At 35.8% G+C, this 21,034-nt stretch overlaps 1 protein-coding gene across 1 annotated transcript in view; it reads left to right on the forward strand.

Moving 5' to 3' along the window:
• NELL2 (neural EGFL like 2) overlaps window positions 1–21,034 on the forward strand; it is a gene marked incomplete at its 3' end in the record, with an annotated part of 418,867 nt that overhangs the window by 185,052 nt on the left and 212,781 nt on the right. Inside the window, exon 12 of the mRNA XM_080706086.1 lies at window positions 8,788–8,916. Within this exon, the coding sequence (XP_080562212.1) occupies window positions 8,788–8,916 (129 nt within the window). The remainder of the gene's footprint in view (window positions 1–8,787; window positions 8,917–21,034) is intronic.

The following is a 21,034-nucleotide window of genomic DNA, read 5'->3' on the forward strand; positions in this document are numbered from 1 at the left end:
TTCTATCCTGTGTGTGTGTGTGCTGCATCTGAGTCAGCACAACTTTATTAAAGAAAGGTGCCAGGTGTGGTGGCACACACTTATAATCCCAGCATTTGGGAGGCTGAGACAGGAGGATTGCCATTTTTGGACAGTTTCAGCTATTTAGTGAGGCCCTTTGCAATCTCAATGAAACTCTGCTTCAAAATAAAGAATACAAAGTAGGGATGGGGGTATAACTCAGAGGTCGAATGCCTCTGGGTTTTATACACCAGTACCCCCCCCCCCCACACACACACAAAGAAAGGCATATAACTGCTGTTATTAGTTATATTATTGAGTTATAGTTGTCTGGCAACAGTGTTTTTTGTGTGTGAAGGGTTGTTTGTTTGTTTTTTTTATTTCTCTTTTGTTTTTTTCTGTAACTGACCTCCCATATTTTTTTTTACTATAAGTACTCACTTCAAATCCCTCTTTCACCAATTATGTTCTTCACTGGTAGACTTCTAGACGACTTCAGAATCCAACAGATGTGCATTGCTGCGTCTGTGCTGCCTCTCAGATGGCAGGTCTAGAACCAATAAGTATAAGGAACTTACAGCTTTATTTCTGTATAAGAAAACAAACAAACAAACTTTAAGCTATTCAGAAATGAAATATGCTGCCTCAGGAGGCAGTGTGTTCCCTTCTTTAAAGGTTCTTAAACTGAACATGGTGGTGCATGCTTTTAATCCCAGTACTTGGGAGGCTGAGACGGAAGGATCATGGGTTCCAGAGGGTCACAGCTTCCTGGCCAGCCTCAGCTACTTAATATCTCTGCAACTTAGTGAGACCCTGTTTCAAAATAAAGAATAAAAAGTAGGGCTGGGGGTATAGCTGGGAGGTAAAATGTCCCTGGGTTCAATTCCCAGTACCACACACACACACACACACAATAAAAAACAAAAAACAAAAAACAAAAAAAAATCAAACAAACAAACAAAAAAAACCTTCTTACACTTGGTATCCTACAGATTCAAGTCTTAAGCTGGACATTAGTTACATACAAGCTCTTTAATTAGTCACATACAAACTCTGTTAATCATGAACTTGTGTGTAGCTTCCTATATTGTATTGAAATTATACACTTGTGAATTCATTTCCTGTAGTACACTGTGCACACTGGGTGCAGGGAATGATTTTTATCTTTACACGTTAGTACCTAGCTAGGCACCTGGGGTATTTTTGGTGTTCACAATGGATGTAGTTGCATGGCGTGACCAGGCGCTTCAAATAAACTGATCCGATTCTTAAGTGTTATTCAATCATGGCCTTTATGCTGACTCAAAGCACAGATTAGGTAGGAAAAAAGTAAAAAGGAGTTTTTTTTATATCCCTCCTTCTCCCACATGCTTCCTGAGCTCTGGTAACCACCATTCTATTCTCTACTTTAAGATCAACATTTTAGCTTCCACATGCAGCATTTGTTTTCATGTCCCTGGCTTATTTTTTCTTCTTATCCTAATTAAGAGTAGAAATAAAAATCACCTATTCCCATCATCTTTAGTAGCATGGTACATTTTATTTTTGTTTTTGTTTTTGTTTTTGTTTTGTTTTAAGCTCCTTTCCCATTCAATCAGTGAAGATTTTGAATCTCAATTCTAGGTTAGGCTCTTTGGGAATAATAATGTGATTTAAGATTTGGCCTGCCCTTTGAAGAGTTTTTAGGGAAGTGGGTCATAAGAGTTTTTATCTTTACAGTGCCTGAACCAATGCCTTACACAGAGGATGTGTGGAATTTGGTAAGACTCAAAAATGCTCCAGCTGAATGTGGTGGTACAAGTCTGTCATCCCAGTACTTGAGAGGCTGAGACAGGAGGATCGTAGGTTTCAGACCAGTCTCAGCTATAGAGATTCTCAGCAACCTAGTAAAACTCTGTTTTGAATAAAACATAAGAAGGGTAGGGGGTATATCTTAAGTATAGAATGTCTCTACCTACTCATCTCATCTGGCTCGTCTCAGTCTTGATTTTGGACTTCCAATTTGCAGCTTACCTATAGCATCTTTGGCAGTCAAAGGTATACTGTGTCATTGATTCTCAAGTTTTCCTGTGTATACAGATAACCTGAAGATCATATTAAAATGCAGATCCCAATTCAAATTCCTTAGGTCTTATTTGAGGCCTGCAAATCTTCATTTCTAAAAAGCTGCTAGGTCTACTCCATGTGGTGGTCACTCTTCTGTTTAATAGGAAAGTGGACAGGGCTGGAAAGTTCAAGATGGCCTCACTCAGTGGTGGGTATCTTGGTAGGAACGGCTGGGAGGCTGTGCATAGGCAGGACTCCCTCCTACTCCGTTTACTCCCAGGACTTTTCCCCATAGTCTCTTTAGTAAGATAGTAGTGAGATTTAAATGGTGCCATGGGGCTTTTTAATTAGAGATAAATTATTTTCTTTCTTTCTTTCTTTCTTTCTTTCTTTCTTTCTTTCTTTCTTTCTTTCTTTCTTTCTTTCTTTCTTTTTTCAGGTCTGTGGATAGAACCCAGGGGCATTTGACCTCTGAGCTATGTCCCCTGCTCTATTTTTTATTCTTTATTTTGAAACAGTGTCTCACTAAGTTGCAGTGGGCATCACTAAATAGCTGAGGCTGTCCACAATCCGCTGGTCCCAGTCTCCCAAATGCTGAGATTACAAGCTAGAGATAAATTCTTGAACTGGCACTTAATCCATTCTTCAAAGCAGTCGAGAGCCAGCCCAGATTCAAGGAGGGGAAATTGGCTTCTCCATCAATAGGAGGAATAACAAAAAGTTGTGACCGTCTTTAATTCTTTACAAGTGTCCAGTTGCTACTTAGAGATTAGCGTGATGAATAGCGCAGAAGTTAGTCAAGGTTGGGTAGAGCAAGATTTGAGTACAGAACTGAGACAGGGCCTTTCAGACATGAAGAGAAGTCTTTTCCACTTCCATTTCCTTCAAAAAAAAAAAAGAATGTATTACAAAGAGGAAATTAAGAATGGGGAAGCTAGTTACAAAAATTGAACTATATTTAAGTTGTTTACAGTCTTAAACATTGATTATTTAATTAGCACACTTAAAAATACAATGGCAAGCCACACTGTGGCCTATTCCCCTACTGCCTGAGATTCTGATATGACTGATAAGAGGTGAGGCCTTTGGTAGCACTATTTTTTAAATTCTCTGATAAAGTTATTTGTTGTTATTGTTGTTGTTGTTTGCAGCCAGGATTGCAAAACTCTGGCTCAAATAACACTCAGATAAAAATTGGACAAGCTGGTCCTTCTTGAAACATTTGGTACCACTTATAATAAAGATCATATCAGTTTCTGACTTTAAATATGCAGAATTAAATAAGTGAGTTCTCCTGGCATTTGCTGACTTTCAAACTATCTTTATAGTTTGAATTTTGAATCAACTCCTACATTCACTTGTAATAAAAATGGCCTCTAGTTCCAGGCCTGTGTGCCTAATGATAACGATGCTGTGTTCACCTCTGAAAGAGTTAGTTGTACAGAGTCAGATCCCACCAACACTGTGTGTGTGTATATGTGTGTGTGTGTGTGTGTGTGTGTGTGTTGTTTTGCTGTTTTTATTGTTCTTTTGTTTTTTGACTACCCTGCACCTGACTGTCTTCTAGCAGGTCAGAAGAAATGTAGCAAGAATTTTTTTTTTCACTTCTTTTCATATTTGAGAGCTTTTTCAAGGAAGCTTATAACAAATAACAGGGCAGAAATATCTGCATTCCTTTCCTTTTTCTTTCTGTGTTCTTGACACTCCCATACTGTGCTTTCAAGACACTTCAGTTCCATTCACTGGATGTCTCCCTTCAATTTACTATTTACTTCAACACATCTCATAATTATAAGTAAAGGAACGTGCATATGAGGAAGGCTGAGCTGGTGCTGCTTGTTTTCTTTAAAGTTTGGATGGTTCTTGTTATCTGTGTACTATTAACAACATTTTCATATTGAGTCTCAATTCATTTATTTATTATTTATTTACTTTTTAGTTTTTTAAATTGGTGCATTGTGGTCATACATCTTAAGGAATAAAATACTTGTGTAGATATACACTCACACCTCTCACACCTCACCCCATTAGCCCTTACGCAGTTCCCACTCCATTCCGTCCCCATCTCTCCTTCCCATCCTTGGCTTAACGATGGACTTTGATATGTTTGTTTAAGTACATTATATGCTTGAGAGAGTTTCCCTCCCCACCCCCACCTCATCCCCTCAGTTAGGTCTCCTTATTTGCTCCTCTATTGGATCTCTTTCTTCATCTAGAGTTTCTTCTGTTACCCATTTCTCCTTAGCTTTCGCATATTAGAGAAAGCATTCCATTTCTTATTTTTTGTGATTGACTAATCTCACTTAGCATAATATCCTACAGTTCCATCCATTTCCCTGTAAATGATATAACTGGGCTTTTCTTTATGGCTGGGTAAAATTCCATTGTGTATATATCCCATAATTTTGTAATCCATTCATCTGTTGGTGGACATCTTGGCTGGTTTCATAGTTTGGCAATGGTGAATTGTGCAGCTATGAACATAGATACACATGCATTATGTAAGTCAAAACTACCCTGAGATCCAGCAATAACAATTCTGGGTGTCTACCTATAAGAAAGGAAACCAAACTATCAATTCATTTTTTAAAAAATTAGTTTCATTCCCGCACGCGCACGCACGTGTGTGTGTGTGTGTGTGTGTGTGTGTGTGTGTGTGTGTGTGTGGTACTGGGGTTCCTGGAAACCCTTCTACCTCTGGGCTACACTCCCAGGCCTATTTTTATTTGGAAACAGGGTCTCTTAAACCAGCGAGGCTGGCTTCAAACCTGCGCAATCCTCCTGTCTTTGCCTCCCAAGCGCAGGGAATAAAAGTGTGCGCTACCACACCGGCTAGTTTCCTTCTTAAGCAGTGATATCTATAAATGAATACACTTATTTGCTATATTGGTGTATTTCTTATATAGATGAAAATAAATCTATTTCTATTACTATTTTCTCTTTTTTTTTTTTTGCTGGTCTGGGGATGCAACCCAGGGGCATTTGACCTTGGAGCTACACCCCCTGCCCTGTTTTCTCAGTAAGTTTTGGAGGATCTCACTAAGTAGCTGAGCCTGTCCGCAAACCGCGATCCCCCTGTCTCAGCCTCCTGAGTGCTGGGATTACAAACGTGCGCCACCACACCCGCCTTCTATTAATGTCTTCTTTTCATGTTCCTCAACTTAAACCACACTATTTAAGCCCTAGGGTAATTTATTACCTCACAAATGACACCTAAATAAACACAATTGTTTATATGCAAGTGTGATAGGACACCCAATTCTATTGGCTTACCTAAAAAGAAGATGATCTGGGCCCTTTGGGAACAGAGGATAATTGGCTTCAGGCGCATCTTGATTTGGATCACAAATCCTGCCTGTGTGCCTAGATAGATGCATTTTTCACTTTGTCTCCTCTGCTTTCAGGCTGAATGTGTCCTCAGGTAGACTCCTCACATTCTTATCCTGATTCATTCTAAGTTGAATAGAAGTCTCAGAATTGAATTTCAATCATCTTCTTGAGCTTGAGCTAAAGAAATTATTGCCTGCCGGGCATGGTGGCGCATGCTTGTAATCCCCGCGCTTGGGAGGCAGAGACAGGAGGATCGCGCAGGTTTGAAGCCAGCGCGCGAGCTGGCTTAGGAAACCCTGTTTCCAAATAAAAAAATGTAAAAATAGGTCTGGGAGTGTAGCCTGGAGGTAGAAGGGCTTCCAGGAACCCCAGTACCACCAAAAAAAAAAAGAAAGAAATTATTGCCTGGACCTATGGAATATATTTATTGGTGTACCTTTATCTATAGAACAGTAGAGTCCCTTTTTCCTGTAAATACCTGGGTTGAATGGTTCATCCAAAGTATAATTAAGTATTTAAATTTTTTTCAATAAAGGTAAGAAATAGGTGCCTCTGGAAAACCCTGCTGATTAAATATTACCCATTATGTACACAGTTCTTTTTTACTCGTCATCTTTTATGTTCACAATTCACTTCTTTATGGCTAAGTGCACATTCATAACTTATAGAAAAATCCATATTTATTAGAAAACACAGAAGTTTATGTACATTTGGAAAACGTACAAAGGAAATAGAGAACTTGATATTCTTGAAGTTAAAATACAAAGAAAGAAATAAAAGAAAGGCTAGATTGCTAGATAATTGGTCCACTCATATATAATAAATATTTGCATTATTTCTATGATAGAGATCTTAACATATTTGACTTTACTTTCTTATTCATACTCTAATAGCTTTTTATTATTAACAAATACACACATTATTATGTTTTACACAGATGATATTATTTGAACCTCACATTTTTACAGGGTAGATATTATCCTAATTTTATAGGTGAGAAAAACAGAATGCTTAGGAAGGTTAACTTACACAGCTACTAATTTATACAGCAACTAAGTAGCAGAGATCCAATGTAAACTTAGATTTGACAACTTGGAAAGCTAAGTACACATGAATAGAAATGCAACAATGAAGACGATAGAATATATTTTCAAACTGTACTCTGCCTTTTTAAAGCTATTCCCTACATATTAGAAACAGCCCACTTCAATTGAGTCCAAATTTTCTATCTGTTAATAGTTAGCCTTTTAATCCCAACGTTTTGTACGTAAGTAATAAAAGCTACCCAGTAGTACCCATAAACTTATTTTTTGTGGAAATAATAAATCAAAATAGTTTTCCAGTATTGTTTACAGTAAATTAAAATTTGATTGTCTGAAGTTTTTAGTTTTTAAGCATTTTTTATCAATCCAAATTTTTAAAATCTGATAAAAAGTAAAGCACTTTATAACTTTTACCTAAAACAAAAAAGTAGAATCACACTGTTATCTTATGATTGGAATCTTCCTGCAACAATTAAGCGTTGCATGGGCTGCGCAGGTTCCACCACTTCTGAGACAGGGCTATAAATGAATTGTAATAGGTGTGGCGTATCCTATAGCACAGATAATATTGGTGGGCTCCTAAAAATGATATGAGAGAGAAATCAGCAAAATGAATAGTTGAAAGACAGGCATGAAAAGTATAAACCCAAGAAAGAAAAAATAAAAATTCATCAGAAACAGTACCCATTCTTATAGGTACAGCCCCCTAAAAGTTGTTTGAAACATTACAAGTAAAATTATACAGAGATTTAGCACTATATTAGAACTTGATCTCTAAATTTTCTGTGTATCTTACTAAGTGGACACTTTTTTAAATTAACTTTATTTTAATATAGAATAAGTGTGAAGTGATTTCTTGAAGTTTTTGAATTTTAGTTTGATAATGTGCTGAGCTATTGGGATAGATGGTGAAGAAGGCTTTTTATCTCAAATTGTACCCCCTCAGGCATTATAAAAAGACAGTGGAATACATTTCAAGAAATATGGCCTCAATTAAGCTACTTAAAAATGAAGGAAATAAAAGGACTACAGGAGAAAGCATTTTTAACTTTTCTGAGAAATTTACTTCTAAATATTCATCCCTAATTCTGAGAAGTTAGATTGTAAAGAATCTTGTTAAGAGAAGTTAATAAGTTTCCAAGTGATTTAAGACTTTATTGGCTATATTTTAGTCTATGATTGATTTAATTTTTGTTGGATTGCTAAAGTATTTGTTGTTTCTATCCCTTTATAATGAAATTATTATTTTTGGAATAATACCCTTCTTAAAACATATTAAATTGTACCAATAGTATTTTACTACATTTAACTGTTGCATTTAATGTGTGATATTTTTTAAACTCTGGAGGGATAGTCAAAATAGGATAGGCAGCAACCAATCAGAAAGAATACCCATCAATCAAAATGGATACCAATTTCATTACGAATAAGATGAGCCAATTTATAATTTCCATCTTCACAATTTTCTCAAGTAAAATATTTTTCTTGGCTATGCAGAGATGAGTTTATTCTAAGCTACATGAAATAGACTCTTCTTGTCCTCTTTTATGCATGGACTGAAATAGTAATCCATTAGGACAATGCAAAACTAGTTAGATAACTTTTTCTTTAGGCAATTTAAAAATTTGTTGAATGATGTACAATCATGCAATTTCCATCAACTATGGATTCCAGTACTCATGCTTTTCATTTCAGCATCTTAGATGAACTTTGAACAAGGGGTTCACGCAGGAGAACAGAGTCTTGAGAAATTGCAGATGATTGCTGTCACTGTTTATGAAAGTTCCATTTTTTCTTTCTTTTCCCAAAGGCTGGAATCTGTGAAATCTCTGTAATTCATAATTTTTTTTTCTTTTGAGTAGCCACACTTTGCCTTGCAGATCCACAGAGAAAATTAGATCCAAGTGATGTAATTTTCTTTTCATAGCACATTTTGGAATTTTTTAAAAAAGATGTTAAGCTATTTCATTTTTTAAATATATAGTGCGCACATTTCGATCAATCTTACCCACTGATAATTTCATGTTATTTTTCTTCATGTAATCATCTTTATTATGTCTTTCACTATAAGCCTAAAGTATCTTTCTTTCAGATATATGGAGAGCTGAAATTGGAATATTTAGGACTAGGTAATATTTGTAAAGTCACAAAACAAAGATATAGAGTTAGCTCGAAGTAAAAATAATTGAGATAAAACTAAAAATATTTTTTGGTACTCATAAGTGGTTATCTTGTTTTAAACCTTGATGAAGATATTAATGTAAAGTAGGTTGTGAAAAGTAGCTTAAAAATTAAAGGAGAACATTAGTTAGACAAGGTTTATTTGTTTTGTCATAGTTTTGTTTACATTTAACTTTTTGTCTTACAGGTTATGACTTTTGTTCTGAGAGGCATAACTGCATGGAGAATTCTGTCTGCAGAAATCTAAATGACAGGGCCGTGTGCAGCTGTCGAGACGGTTTTAGGGCTCTTCGAGAGGACAATGCCTACTGTGAAGGTAATCCTTATAATGATGTGTAGCTCAGCTGCATAAATTTTCTAGGATTGTTGCCTGAAAATTTATTAATTTCCCAGGCTGTCAATCTGATGGGCCCATTAAAAGCAGTGAATTTAATTTGAAGCATATTAATCAGCTAAAAATAATTATCTTTCAAATTAAAGTTTTTCAGCTATCTGTTATATGTCAGACTAATAAGTTAATATGGCTGTTTTTTGAATTAGAACAATACTTCCACTGTGAAAGTACCTTTCTTCATAATTACATATTCAGATAGCTCACATATTGACATGATTACTGTGGCTTGCAGTTGGAATTGTAGTCAGATTTTTCCAGACAATGTTGTACAACAAAGGCAATCAATTAAGAGGAAGATGAGGTGCCTACTGATATTTTTGTTTGTTGCTGTAAGTAGTCACCATGACTGTATTCATGCTCTGTGATATTTAGTAAATAGCTCTAGCGGAGTAAATGATTTCCTAGTTACTTTAAAAATTGTAACTAATATGTAAGCCAGGCACGGTGGCGCACACTTGTAATCCCAGCATTTGGGAGGCTGAGACAGGAGGATCATGGTTCATGGACAGCCTCAGCTACTTAGTGAGGCCCTTTGCAAATCAGTGAGACCCTGTTTTAAAATAAAGAATAAGAATAAAACGTAGGGTTGGGGTGTAGCTCGGAGGTAAAATGCCCCTGGGTTCTATCCCCAGTACAGCAAAAAAAAAAAAAAAAAAAAAAAGTTAACATTGAAATAGTATGAATACAGTACATAAGCCTGTGGCATTCATTCAGCTCTGGATTTGATCATTACAGAAGACCCCTGGAGACCATGGGATGCAGTAACTTATCATTTTCCTGAGATTTAAATTATTTCTAGTAATTGTGTGATTAAATCCTGGATCCCATCGATCAGAACACATTTATTGGTGTTTGGGTATTTGGGAGGTTTGGAGGCTTCTAGACTTATTTCTCACAAATGTCAAGTGTGCACCAATGTCCTTAGAGATAGACAACCTCAGGTAAGCATTCAGCTTCTGTTTATCTATAAGATAATTTTGCCCTTGGGAAAACCGTTCTATTTTTTTCCCTATAATTTTAAGTAGATTTTCCTTTGCCTTAAATTTGATATTCATTTTTTAAAGTTAACTTTAGATCAAAGTATTTATTTTGGTTCTTCTAACTCAGTACTAAAGGAACCATTCCATTTCTTTCTGAAAGAGGACACATAAAGATTCCCTGACTTGTAATGCAGATATATTTAAAATTCTTTATTTCAAAACATGCTTATGGCCAGGCATGGGGGTACATACCTGTAGTATCAGTATTTGGGAAGGTGAGATAGGAGGATCAAAGGTTCAAGGATAGCCTCAGCAACTTATGAGACTCTTAGCAATCCACCATCTTGTACTCCATTAAGATGTATGACTAGAATGCATCAATAAAAAAATTAAAAAATAAAAAGAAGTATTAATTGATTTAACCATAAAGACTAGGTCACTTAGTTTTTTATATGCAAATTTATGGTTAGTAGAATAAACTGGACTGTTTTTCAATTTGAATGTATCATAATGAAAAATGGCTCCCAACTTTATGCTCTTTGTTACTTCGAGATGTAACCTTCAAAACATAAGTAAATAATGGAAATAGTTTTTGGCTTATTATAGATATCTTAAATTTTACTTTTAAGGACTTCTAATGTATTCCTTGTTATTCATTCTATGTTACACAGAATTTGCAGTATTTTTATCAAAATTGGTTTGCTATTATTGTTGTTAATTTTTTTATTCTAGCTTTGCTGCTAATTTTGATGTACCTTTTTTTTTTTTTTTTTTGGTGGTACTGGGGGTGGAACCCAGAGGCTTTCTACCTCCAGGCTACACTCCCAGACCCATTTTATGTTTTATTTGGAAACAGGGTCTCACTAAGTTGCTGAGAGCCTCACTAAGTACTGAGGCTGGCTTCAAACCTGCGTGATCCTCCTGTCTCAGTCTCCCAAGGGCGGGGATTACAAGCGTGCGCCACCACACCCGACAATGTATCTTAACTTCTTAGAAGCAGTATTTTTAATATTTTCATGCAGATTTATATGTTACATATTAGCCTCTAGTCATGTAGAACTCTGGTCCTTTAAAAATTGGTATTATCATTATACATAAAAATAAGCAAGTGGTAGTTTGCAAGTAACAAATTTTATTTATTAAACCTGTGGGCTTGTTTTAATGACACAGCTGTAATTGAGGCTATTGATTTTTATTATGGTTTGCTTGTTCAGGGTTACTATAAAATTGGTAAATGTTGGAGTTAATTTATTTCTATGACACGTGTTTATTGAACGCCTACTTTATGCAAGGCCAGAGCTAAGGGTGAAGTAGTAAATGGTGATTTACATGACTGATACTCCCTGGTGCAAGAAAGTTAATAAACCTATCATTACACCAACGTACATGTAAATGAAAATGTGCCAAGTACTGAAAGATAAATATGTTAACAGGGTATCTGATTTGGGTAGGAGATTGGGCTAGGTGAAATTTTGCTAGAAGCAAAGGGCCTAATTCTGAAATATGAAGAAGAATAAGGATCATGTAGCCTCAGAAGGAAGGATGGAAAACACACTGATTCCACCTGGGAGGGATGTGGATGTAATCAAGAGCATATGTGAGTTAAAACCAGCCAGTTATGGTAAGAGTAGATGCTGAGAGAAGTTGGAGGTCTATTTCCCTGGTTTCTTGCCTAAAAAGTAGGAAAATGTTAGTGATATTCACTTAAGGAATAGATTTGTAAGAAACATTGTGTTCCATTGATAGTGCTTATGGGATATCTAATTAAATATACTTGGATGTGGCATTTAAAGAAGTTTAAATTGAGCATAAAGCATGAGATTCTTTGGTTTATAAATGGTTCCTGAGAAGTGCTATAGTTTGGATCTAGAATATATCCCAAAGGCTCCTGCATTGAAGGCTTGGTTCCCCAGCTGGTGATGCTACTGGGAATTGGTGGAAATTTTAGGAATTGGGCCCAGCTGGAGGAAGCAGGTCACTGGGGGCATGTCTTTGAAGGGTCTATTGTGTGTCCAGCCCCTCTTCTCCCTTTGCCTTCTACCTGTCATGAGGTGAGCTGCTTTGCTCCGGCACATGCTCCCCATTAGGATGTCCTGTCCTGCCATGGGCCCAGAAAAATGGAGCCAAGTGATCATAACTGAAACATCTGAAACTGTGAGCCTCTGTAACTCTTTCCTCCTCTGAATTGATTTCCTCAGGCTTTCGGTCACAGAAACAGTTAAGTTGATTGATACAAAAAGGCAGAAGAGATTACTTAGAATGTTTTTAGCAACATTACAAATATTTTATTGAAAATATAAATAAAGATAAAAGAGGCAGAAATGGCAATGTCATGCTAAAATGAAGAAGAAAAAATAAGAGCAGGCAGTTCCATGGAACCCAAGGGAGATAAGATTTTAAGAACAAAGTGCTATATTTTGGTCTTAGTCCACTTTTTATTACAAAAACACAACACCTGAGACTGAGTAATTTGTAAAAGATAAAGTGTATTTAGCCTGCGGTTCTATAGACTTGGAATTGCAAAAGCATGACACTGCTCAGCATCTGGTGAGAACTTTGCACTGTATCAGGACAAGGCAGTAGGTATCCCAAGGTGAGAGAGCAAGCATCCCAAAGGCCCCACAGCCAGATACCACTAAGATAGAAGTTTGGGAATTAAATTTACAACACATGAACTTTTGGGAGACATTTTCAAACCATATCAGCTTCTGAGTGATTAAAAAAAATAGAGTGAAAGATGGCCATTGCATCGAGCCTTACAGATGACACTGAGGACATCAGAAGTAGTGATATTGATACAAAGTTGATGATAAAAGCCATTTTTAAGTACATTGGGCATCGTATAAGGGACAAAATGGATCTGAAGAAGGAAGAGAACTCCATTTAGATGTTTGCCTATGAAGGAAGGACGAGACAGTGGTGTAAGGAGAAGTAGGGAAGTAGAAATCAAGAAATGTTTTTCTTCCTCACCCCCTTATTTTCCCTTTAACTTTTTTCTCTTTCTTTTGCCCAGTTTTTCAGCCATCAGATGATAACTTCTTGGGCTTGAATGAGTTTTGCATTTCCCCATATATTTATAAACACAGTTTAATATTAGGATTTTATGATTGAATGGTTTGTTCAGATTTAAGTCTAAAGACTTAAAGTATCTGGAAGTAAATTGGCCTACTTTTGTTTATTTGTCTCCTCAGTGCTTTATCATGAATAATTTCTAATACTCAATTACTTAAAAGTAATGGTGATTTTGCTATCCAAGCCTTCTATTACTCTAAGAATAGAAAGTGTTTTGTATAAGTGCTTTATTTAAATAATTGCATATAACTCATATAGAAATTTGTATTTGATACTATATTAATAAATTTTAAAGTATGTATGGGAGCCATTTTTAAAATTAATGGAAATATGGGCAGTAGGTTGGTATAGTCTGATCTTCCCACTCGAAAGAACAAAATTTCTTCTTGATAGAAAAATTTCTTTTGACTTTATTCAATCTATTTAATTTGGATTTCTGTTGTTAGAAGTAATTTTACCTCCAGAATTCAAGTGGTATCCCTGAGGATCACAGATCACACAATGTGACTTTAGTTGGAAATAGGGATGCTGCAGATTAAATTTGTTACGTAAAGATGAAGTCATTGGAAGAGGGTTAGATCCTACTTCAAAATGATTGCTGTTCTTATAAAAAGGAAATTTGGACACAGACCTGCAGGGAGTGTGTCATGTGAAGATGGGGGAAGAGGTCAAGGTGTTATCCCCACAAGCCAAAGAATACCAAGTATTGATAGCAGTGCACCAACAGCAAGATAAAGGCATGGAGCAAACGATTTTCCATAGACCTCTAAAGGAACCAGTTCTTCTAACACATTGATTTTAGACTCTTGGCTTGTAGAAATATCAGACAGTGAATTTCTGTTGTTTAAGCTTTCCAGTTTGCAGTACTTTGTTACAGCAGCCCAAGCATAATAATACAATCTGACAGAAATACCTTTTGGATTTTGGTCCAATGAGCTATGATTTAATCATCCTTCTAGACTCTGCTTAATTTTTATCTTCACTTTGAAGTTTTCTTTGGTTTATTTAATATATACAGATTTAATTTCTCAAATCCTCTCCTATTTTTCCAACTGAACATTTAATGCCTTTTTCCATATTGGTTTATAACCAGTTGTTCAATTAAAGTATACTTTAATTATGCACTATTCTATTTATTAAGGGATGCAGATATGTGTGTCTACATATGTTTCTCATAACTAAAATGTAACTGTCATGTGATCATAGACTGTTCATTTTCTTTTAATTCTTCCAGTCACCTGAAATAGAGATAATATTGAGCTTAAGGAATACTTATTGATTTTCCCTATCAAAATACCATTGTCAGCCAAGCGTGGTGGCGCACGCTTGTAATCACAGCTTTCAGTAGGCTGAGATCTGAGGATCATGGTTCACGGACAGCCTCCATTTCTTAGTGAGGCCCTCTGCAACATAGTGAGACTCTGTTTCAAAATAAAGAATAAAAAAAATAGGTCAAAGGGTGTAGCTCGGAGGTTGAATGCCCCTGGCTTCCATCCCCAGACCCTCCAAAAAAAAAAAAAACCAAAAATACCTTTGTCATTCCCCACAGATCTAGAAAAATAAGTCCTAAGTTTCATATGGAAAAACAAAAGACCCAGAATAGCCAAAGCAATTCTCAGTAATAAGAACTATGCAGGAGGCATCACAATTCTGAACAGGAGAAGGGAGGAAGAGGTATAGAATGGGGTGGGAATTGAAGGGCTAATCGAGTGATGTATGTATGTATGTCTCTACCAATATGTACCTCATCAAGATGTATGTTTACAATGCAACAATAAGTTAAAATAAGAAATTAGATGATATATGGTAAAAAAAAAATTTAAAAACTAGGACTAGATCCTTCATATGATACAGCCATACCACTCCTGGTTATCTTTTCAAAGGCACTGAAATCAGGATATTATAGTAATACATGCATATCCATGTTTATAGCAGCACAATTCATAATAGCCAAATTATGGAACCAACCTAGGAGTCCATCAATAGATGACTGTATCACAAAATTATGGAATATACACACAATGGAATTTTACCTAGCAATAAAAAAGAACAAAATTATGTCATTTTCATGGAATTGGATGGACTTGGAGAACATTACTCTCTTAGTCAACATTTTCCCTGCCAACATCTAAAAGACCTGACCATACAACTTAAAAGAATGAAGATTTATTTACCCATGGTACCCTTGGACATTCTGGTTTCAGTTCATTAGAGAGTGGTATCTGGATCTCAGGGCACAGTAGTAGGAAGCAGAGAGAAGGAGAGCACATGGGCTCTGCTTCTCATGGCGCAGAGGATGGAAGCCAGAAAGTGGCAAAGGAATGAAAGCCCCTAGTATAATCTCCAAGGGCCATACCCTATCTGATTATCACCCAGTAAATCCAGTATAATAGATTCTTCCACTGATAAGATTACAACTAAGCCCTGCTTCCAACATTGCTACCTTTTTTCCATGAAGGGTAAGGTGACATTCTAAATCCAAACCATTATAGTTATGTTAAGGGAGATTAGCCAGTAAGTTTTCTCTCATATACAGAAAATAAGGAGTAATTTGGACAAGAAGAATTTTAGATAGGAGAAAACCCAGAGAAAAGGGAGTGGTCTGGGGAGAATGGGGTTTAACGGAGGAGAATTAGTAAAGGAAACATTTTTATTGAAATTTCTATTGAAATAGTTGAAAACTCAATTATTTGTGTATACCCCATTTTCTTTACCCATTCATCTGTTGATAGACACCTAGCTTGGTTCCATAATTTGGCTATTGTATATCCTGCTGCTATAATATATGCACGTATCACTATAGTAAGTTTATTTCCTTGGGGAAAATACCAAGGAGGGATATATCTGGATCATCTGGTGATTTCATCCCTAGCCTTTTGAAGAACTTCTGTATTTATCCCCCTAGTGATTATACTAATTTACAATCCCATTAAGAGTGTTTAAGAGTTCCTATTTCTCCAAATCCATACCAGCATTGATTATTTATTTTGTTTAATTCTATCTACTATTTGCAGAGCAACTCACTTGAATGTGAAATGTCTAGCATGTAGAAGCTACTTACTAAATTCCAATTGAGTCTGGATATTTTAATGTTAAACATTTTCTTAGCACCTGAGATGGGAAACACTTGAAAAACTCTCAGATATAAACTCTAAATTATTATTGTTAGACATCCAGTTCAAACATTGATTTTCTTTTTCATTTCCCTCTTTGTAGTGAAAGAAGCATTGCCTTCTCCTTCCCCATTTCTGTCTTTCTAGTCTCTCCTTTGACTAATGACACATCTTTTACCCTCTTTCTTATTCTGCATTTCAGGTGGTTCTAGCCTCTGTATAAAGTAATATAAACATAGTTACATGAAAAATAAGCAATGTCTGTATGCTTTTCTGTTGTCTTATTCTTTTCTGCAACTGATTGTAAGTAGTGACATAATAGAAAGCACTGTCAACTGCTATGTAGTTCTTGAAGATATTTAAAATAACTTTCTCATGTATTATTTTGTTTAACTCAATGGTTCTTTGTTATAGGCATTGTTAGATTGTCCTGTTTTATAGTTGCATTAACTGAAGAGCTTGAAGATCAAATGACTTGTCCAGAATCATTTACCCAGACAGCAAACAGTACTCACAGGGTCCAAAATCATGTCAACTGTCTTCAAATTCTGCTTTTTTTTCCATTTTACCATTTTAATGTACTTACTAGATGTCTTACCTAATTCTCTTTCTATAAGCAAGAGTAGTATACATTTTTTTCAATAAAATTTTAACAGAGCTGTGCTAAAAACTGAATGTTTCTACAACAGAAACAATTTTTTAGTCCAACCAGAGAGTAGCTCTCTGGCATTCCCGATAATGTAATGACTTACATTATCCATCCTCCTCTCCTGCCATTTTTTCTTCCTTCCTTCCTTCCTTCCTTCCTTCCTTCCTTCCTTCCTTTCTCCTTCCCCTTCCCCTTCTTCTTGCTCCCTCTCTTCTTTCCCTTTCCTTCTCAGTACTTACCATTTCACAACTAATTGTTTTAGTCATGATTTTACGGCATATGTAGTATCTATATAGCATTAACTATGATATCCAGAGACAATCTGAATGAGTGGCAACATCACAGAGTTGCTTCAAGAGATATGAAAAGAAAAACAAGATAAGCTGAAACCATTTATTGTAAACCCAGCACAAAAGGTCCCCACTGGAACTCATGGCAGATCTGCTAGCAGAGTTGGGATGAATAACCTAGAGAACTGAGCCATGTGGGATTAATTAAGGAATTCTAGCAGACACTGTAGCGCTTTAAACTATAGTTAATTATACACTCTTTGTGGTGTGTTTTGATAGTTTCTTAAATTAAAAAAAATCCAAGGATGCTGTAGTAGTCAGGGTACTCCAGAGAAAGAGAAACAATATGATTTATTAATATAAGGTATTGGCTCACATTTATGGAGACTGAGAAGTTCCAAGATCTTCATTTGCTAAGCTGGAGACCCATGGGAGCTATTAATGTAGTTTCAGTCTGAGAATCAAAAGCCTTAGAATCACAATAACCGGTAGTATAGATTTTATTCTGTCTGAGGACAGTAAAAAATGCATGCCTGAAGTCACAGTTAGGTTTTTCTCTTACTCAGCTTTTTTATTCTATTCAGTTCTTCAGTTGATCAAATAAGGTCCATCTACATTAGAGATAGCTATTTGTTTTACTCAGCCTATAAAATGAAATGTTAATCTCATCTAAACATATTTTCAAAGACATATTCAGAATAATATTGGACCAAATATCTGGCCATATAGCATAAATTGTTATATAAAATTAGCCATCATCTAGAGAGAGAGAGAGAGAGAGAGAGAGAGAGAGAGAGAAAGAGAAGCAAATGCATGTATCATGTTTCAAAATACATGGGTTGGCCTTTTAATGGCATCATTTATCCACCCAACCAATTGGAAAAAATGCCACATAAAACAGTTTTTCCTGGATATCTTTTTAGAGGGACTGAAATCAAAGAAATACACTAATATATGCATATCCATGTTTATAGCAGCACAATTCACAATAGTTAAATTATGTAACAAACATTGTCTATCAACAAATGAATGAATGAAGTAGAAAATTTGCAATATATACACAATGGAATTTTACTCAGTAATAAAGACGAACAAAATTATGTAATTTGCAGGAAAATGGATGGACCTGGAGAACATTATGTAAAGTGGAATTAGCTAGTTACAGAAAGTGAAGGGTCACATGTTTTATCTAATATGCAGAAGGTAGGGGGTAATTGGGATAACAGAGTGATTCCAGATAATGGAGGAAAACCTTCATTGTAGCAAGGAATGTGATCTAGGGGAAGGGGAGGTGGAAAAGATAGGATCGATGAAGGAAACACTTCCACTGATATTACGTACATATGTCAGAATACCAATGTCAATCTCAGTGTCCTGTATGAGGAAGGTGGGGGTGGGTGAGGAGGGAACAGGGGAAAGCCCACCAAGTTGTGTGCATTTATGTCACTATTACTATGAGTTACATTATGATGTGAGACTATAATATACCAATGAAAGTATATAATAACTTAAAGTTGTTTTAGGCCTTGAGAAACATGTTTATAATATTGAGGAAATAATGGATTTTTTTACATGAAAATCATTTCTTCTCCAAATGCCTTTTGGTGCAGAAGTTCTGAAAAGCACCACCAAATGATAGATAAATTTGAAATTCCCTTAGCAAAATGAAACTTCTGAATTTCTTTTTAGACATGATTTTTCATGAAACACAAATTTAAAAAAAATCCTACTTGTATGTTGTCATTTTTAAACAACACAACATCATGTGGACTTTTTCTCAATGTCTATAGAGATTGAACTCAGGGGAATCCTATCTCTGAGCTACACGTCCAGCCCTATTTTATTTTTTATTTGGAAATTAGATCTTGCTATGTTGTTGAGAGCCTCAGAAGTAGCAACAGTTGTTCTGGAACCTCAGATTCTCCTGTCTCAGCCTTCCGAGCCCTGGGATTACAGGTTTACACCACTAGGCACAGCTCCTTTGTGTAACTTTAATGGTCAGCTGACTTGTTTCCTCCCTTGAGGGTGTACTGCTCTCTAAAATACTCATATTTGGGTCTATTTGACTTACTCATTGCTTTGGATGCAATATAGAGAAAAAATAACTTCAGTCATTATTTAGTGGGATATTTACATACTAAATATGCACTTTGTTTTCTCTGTGGTGGGGATATAGTCACTTAGAAATTTAAGTTAAAATTGGTTTCTATTGTTGGCCTTAATATACAAAATCATTGTTTATCCCTTACTTATTCACAGTATTTTTTGGGAGCATATACTATGTACCTGATATATGATGGATGCTAGCAATATAGCTAGAAGCAAAATCCTCCTATGCCCTTGCTCTCATGAAACTAATTTTCTAGCAGAGAGAATATTTAAGATCTGTGACCATTTTCTAGATGCCGATTGAAATAAGAATTTTTATTCTAGTGTTTTGCTAAAATAAGTAGTCTCAGTTTTGTCTTCTTTGAGAGTTTCCTTATAACTGTAGCATTTAATGTATGGTTTAAGGGCCAAAGTTATAGGAAGTTAATTAATGGTTGTTTGAAATGAAACAGAACCATCTTTTTTATTTTTACAATTACAATAGGAGTTTGTTAGAAATGCCGAATCTTATACTCTATCTCAGATCTGCTGAATCAGAATGTGCTTGTTAACAAGATCTACAGGTGATTCTTGTGCATACAGAAACTTGAAAAGCACTGATTCAAGGCATGGCATAGAGGACTTTAATTTATCTTCTTACAAATTTGGTAGCTCTCAACACTTTTCAGCCATATGTTGACTAGACAGGATTTTAGTGTTCACATTCCTAGTGTATTTTCACCACTATGCATTTCATTTCCTAATACTGTTTTTTAGAGTATAGGTCAAGTTATATCAAAATCACCTAAGTTATATAAAATCACTTGTTAAAAAATGTACATTCCTGGACACAACCTTAATTCTCCTTAAGCACATCAGCATTGGGTCTCAACATTTTTACAGGATTCCCAGGTATTTTCCATCCTCATTAAAGTATGAAAAGAGCTATTCTATTATGGTTCTATAATGATGCCTAAGAATAGATTTTTAAAAAAAAAATATCGCCGGGCGTGGTGACGCACGCTTGTAATCCCCGCGCTTGGGAGGCAGAGACAGGAGGATCGCGCAGGTTCGAAGCCAGCCGCGCGCGCTGGCTTAGGAGACCCTGTTTCCAAATAAAAAAATGTAAAAATAGGTCTGGGAGTGTAGCCCGGAGGTAGAAGGGCTTCCAGGAACCCCAGTACCACCAAAAATAATAATAATAATAATAAAATAAAATAAAAAAAATATCATTTTTGAGTCTTTAGTTAATAGGCTGATGCCAAGGAAGATGAATTATTCAACCTATGGTCATATATTCTTGTCTATCAGAGAGGTTTTAGTTTAAACCAAGGATTTTCAACACTGTACTATTGCCATTTTGGACCTGATAATCCTCTGTTCTGTGCACTGTAGGATATTTAAAAGGGTCTCTGGTCTCTGCCTACTAGAAACCAGTAGCACACTTGAACCTATCTGCATGACCAGTTTTAAAAACCAAAAATGTCTCCAGATACTGCCAATTTTTCTCTGGAGGGTAAAATTTCTCCCTGTTGAGAATCTCTGGTTTAAACTACATAAAAAAAGGATTATGGTCTTATGTAAGTGTCTACTTTTAGTGTCTGTGTTCTTTAATTTTCTTAAGGGCTTTGGATTTTGTGACTAGGGTGAAGAAAGGCTTATGTATGATCATGTCAGAGCTGGTTGGCCCTTGGGGTGCCTCTTGGCAAGGAGATATAATGAGATGTTAAAAAGAGAAAACTTAAATTTATTTCAAAAACAAAATTACTGTTGGTATTTGGTTCCAAAGAATAAAACAAAATTAGGTAGAAGAACATTTGTTCCATTTCTGGGTCACTTTGAACATGC

This window comes from Muscardinus avellanarius (assembly GCF_963383645.1).
Source record: "Muscardinus avellanarius genome assembly, chromosome: 11".
Classification (NCBI taxonomy): domain Eukaryota; kingdom Metazoa; phylum Chordata; class Mammalia; order Rodentia; family Gliridae; genus Muscardinus; species Muscardinus avellanarius.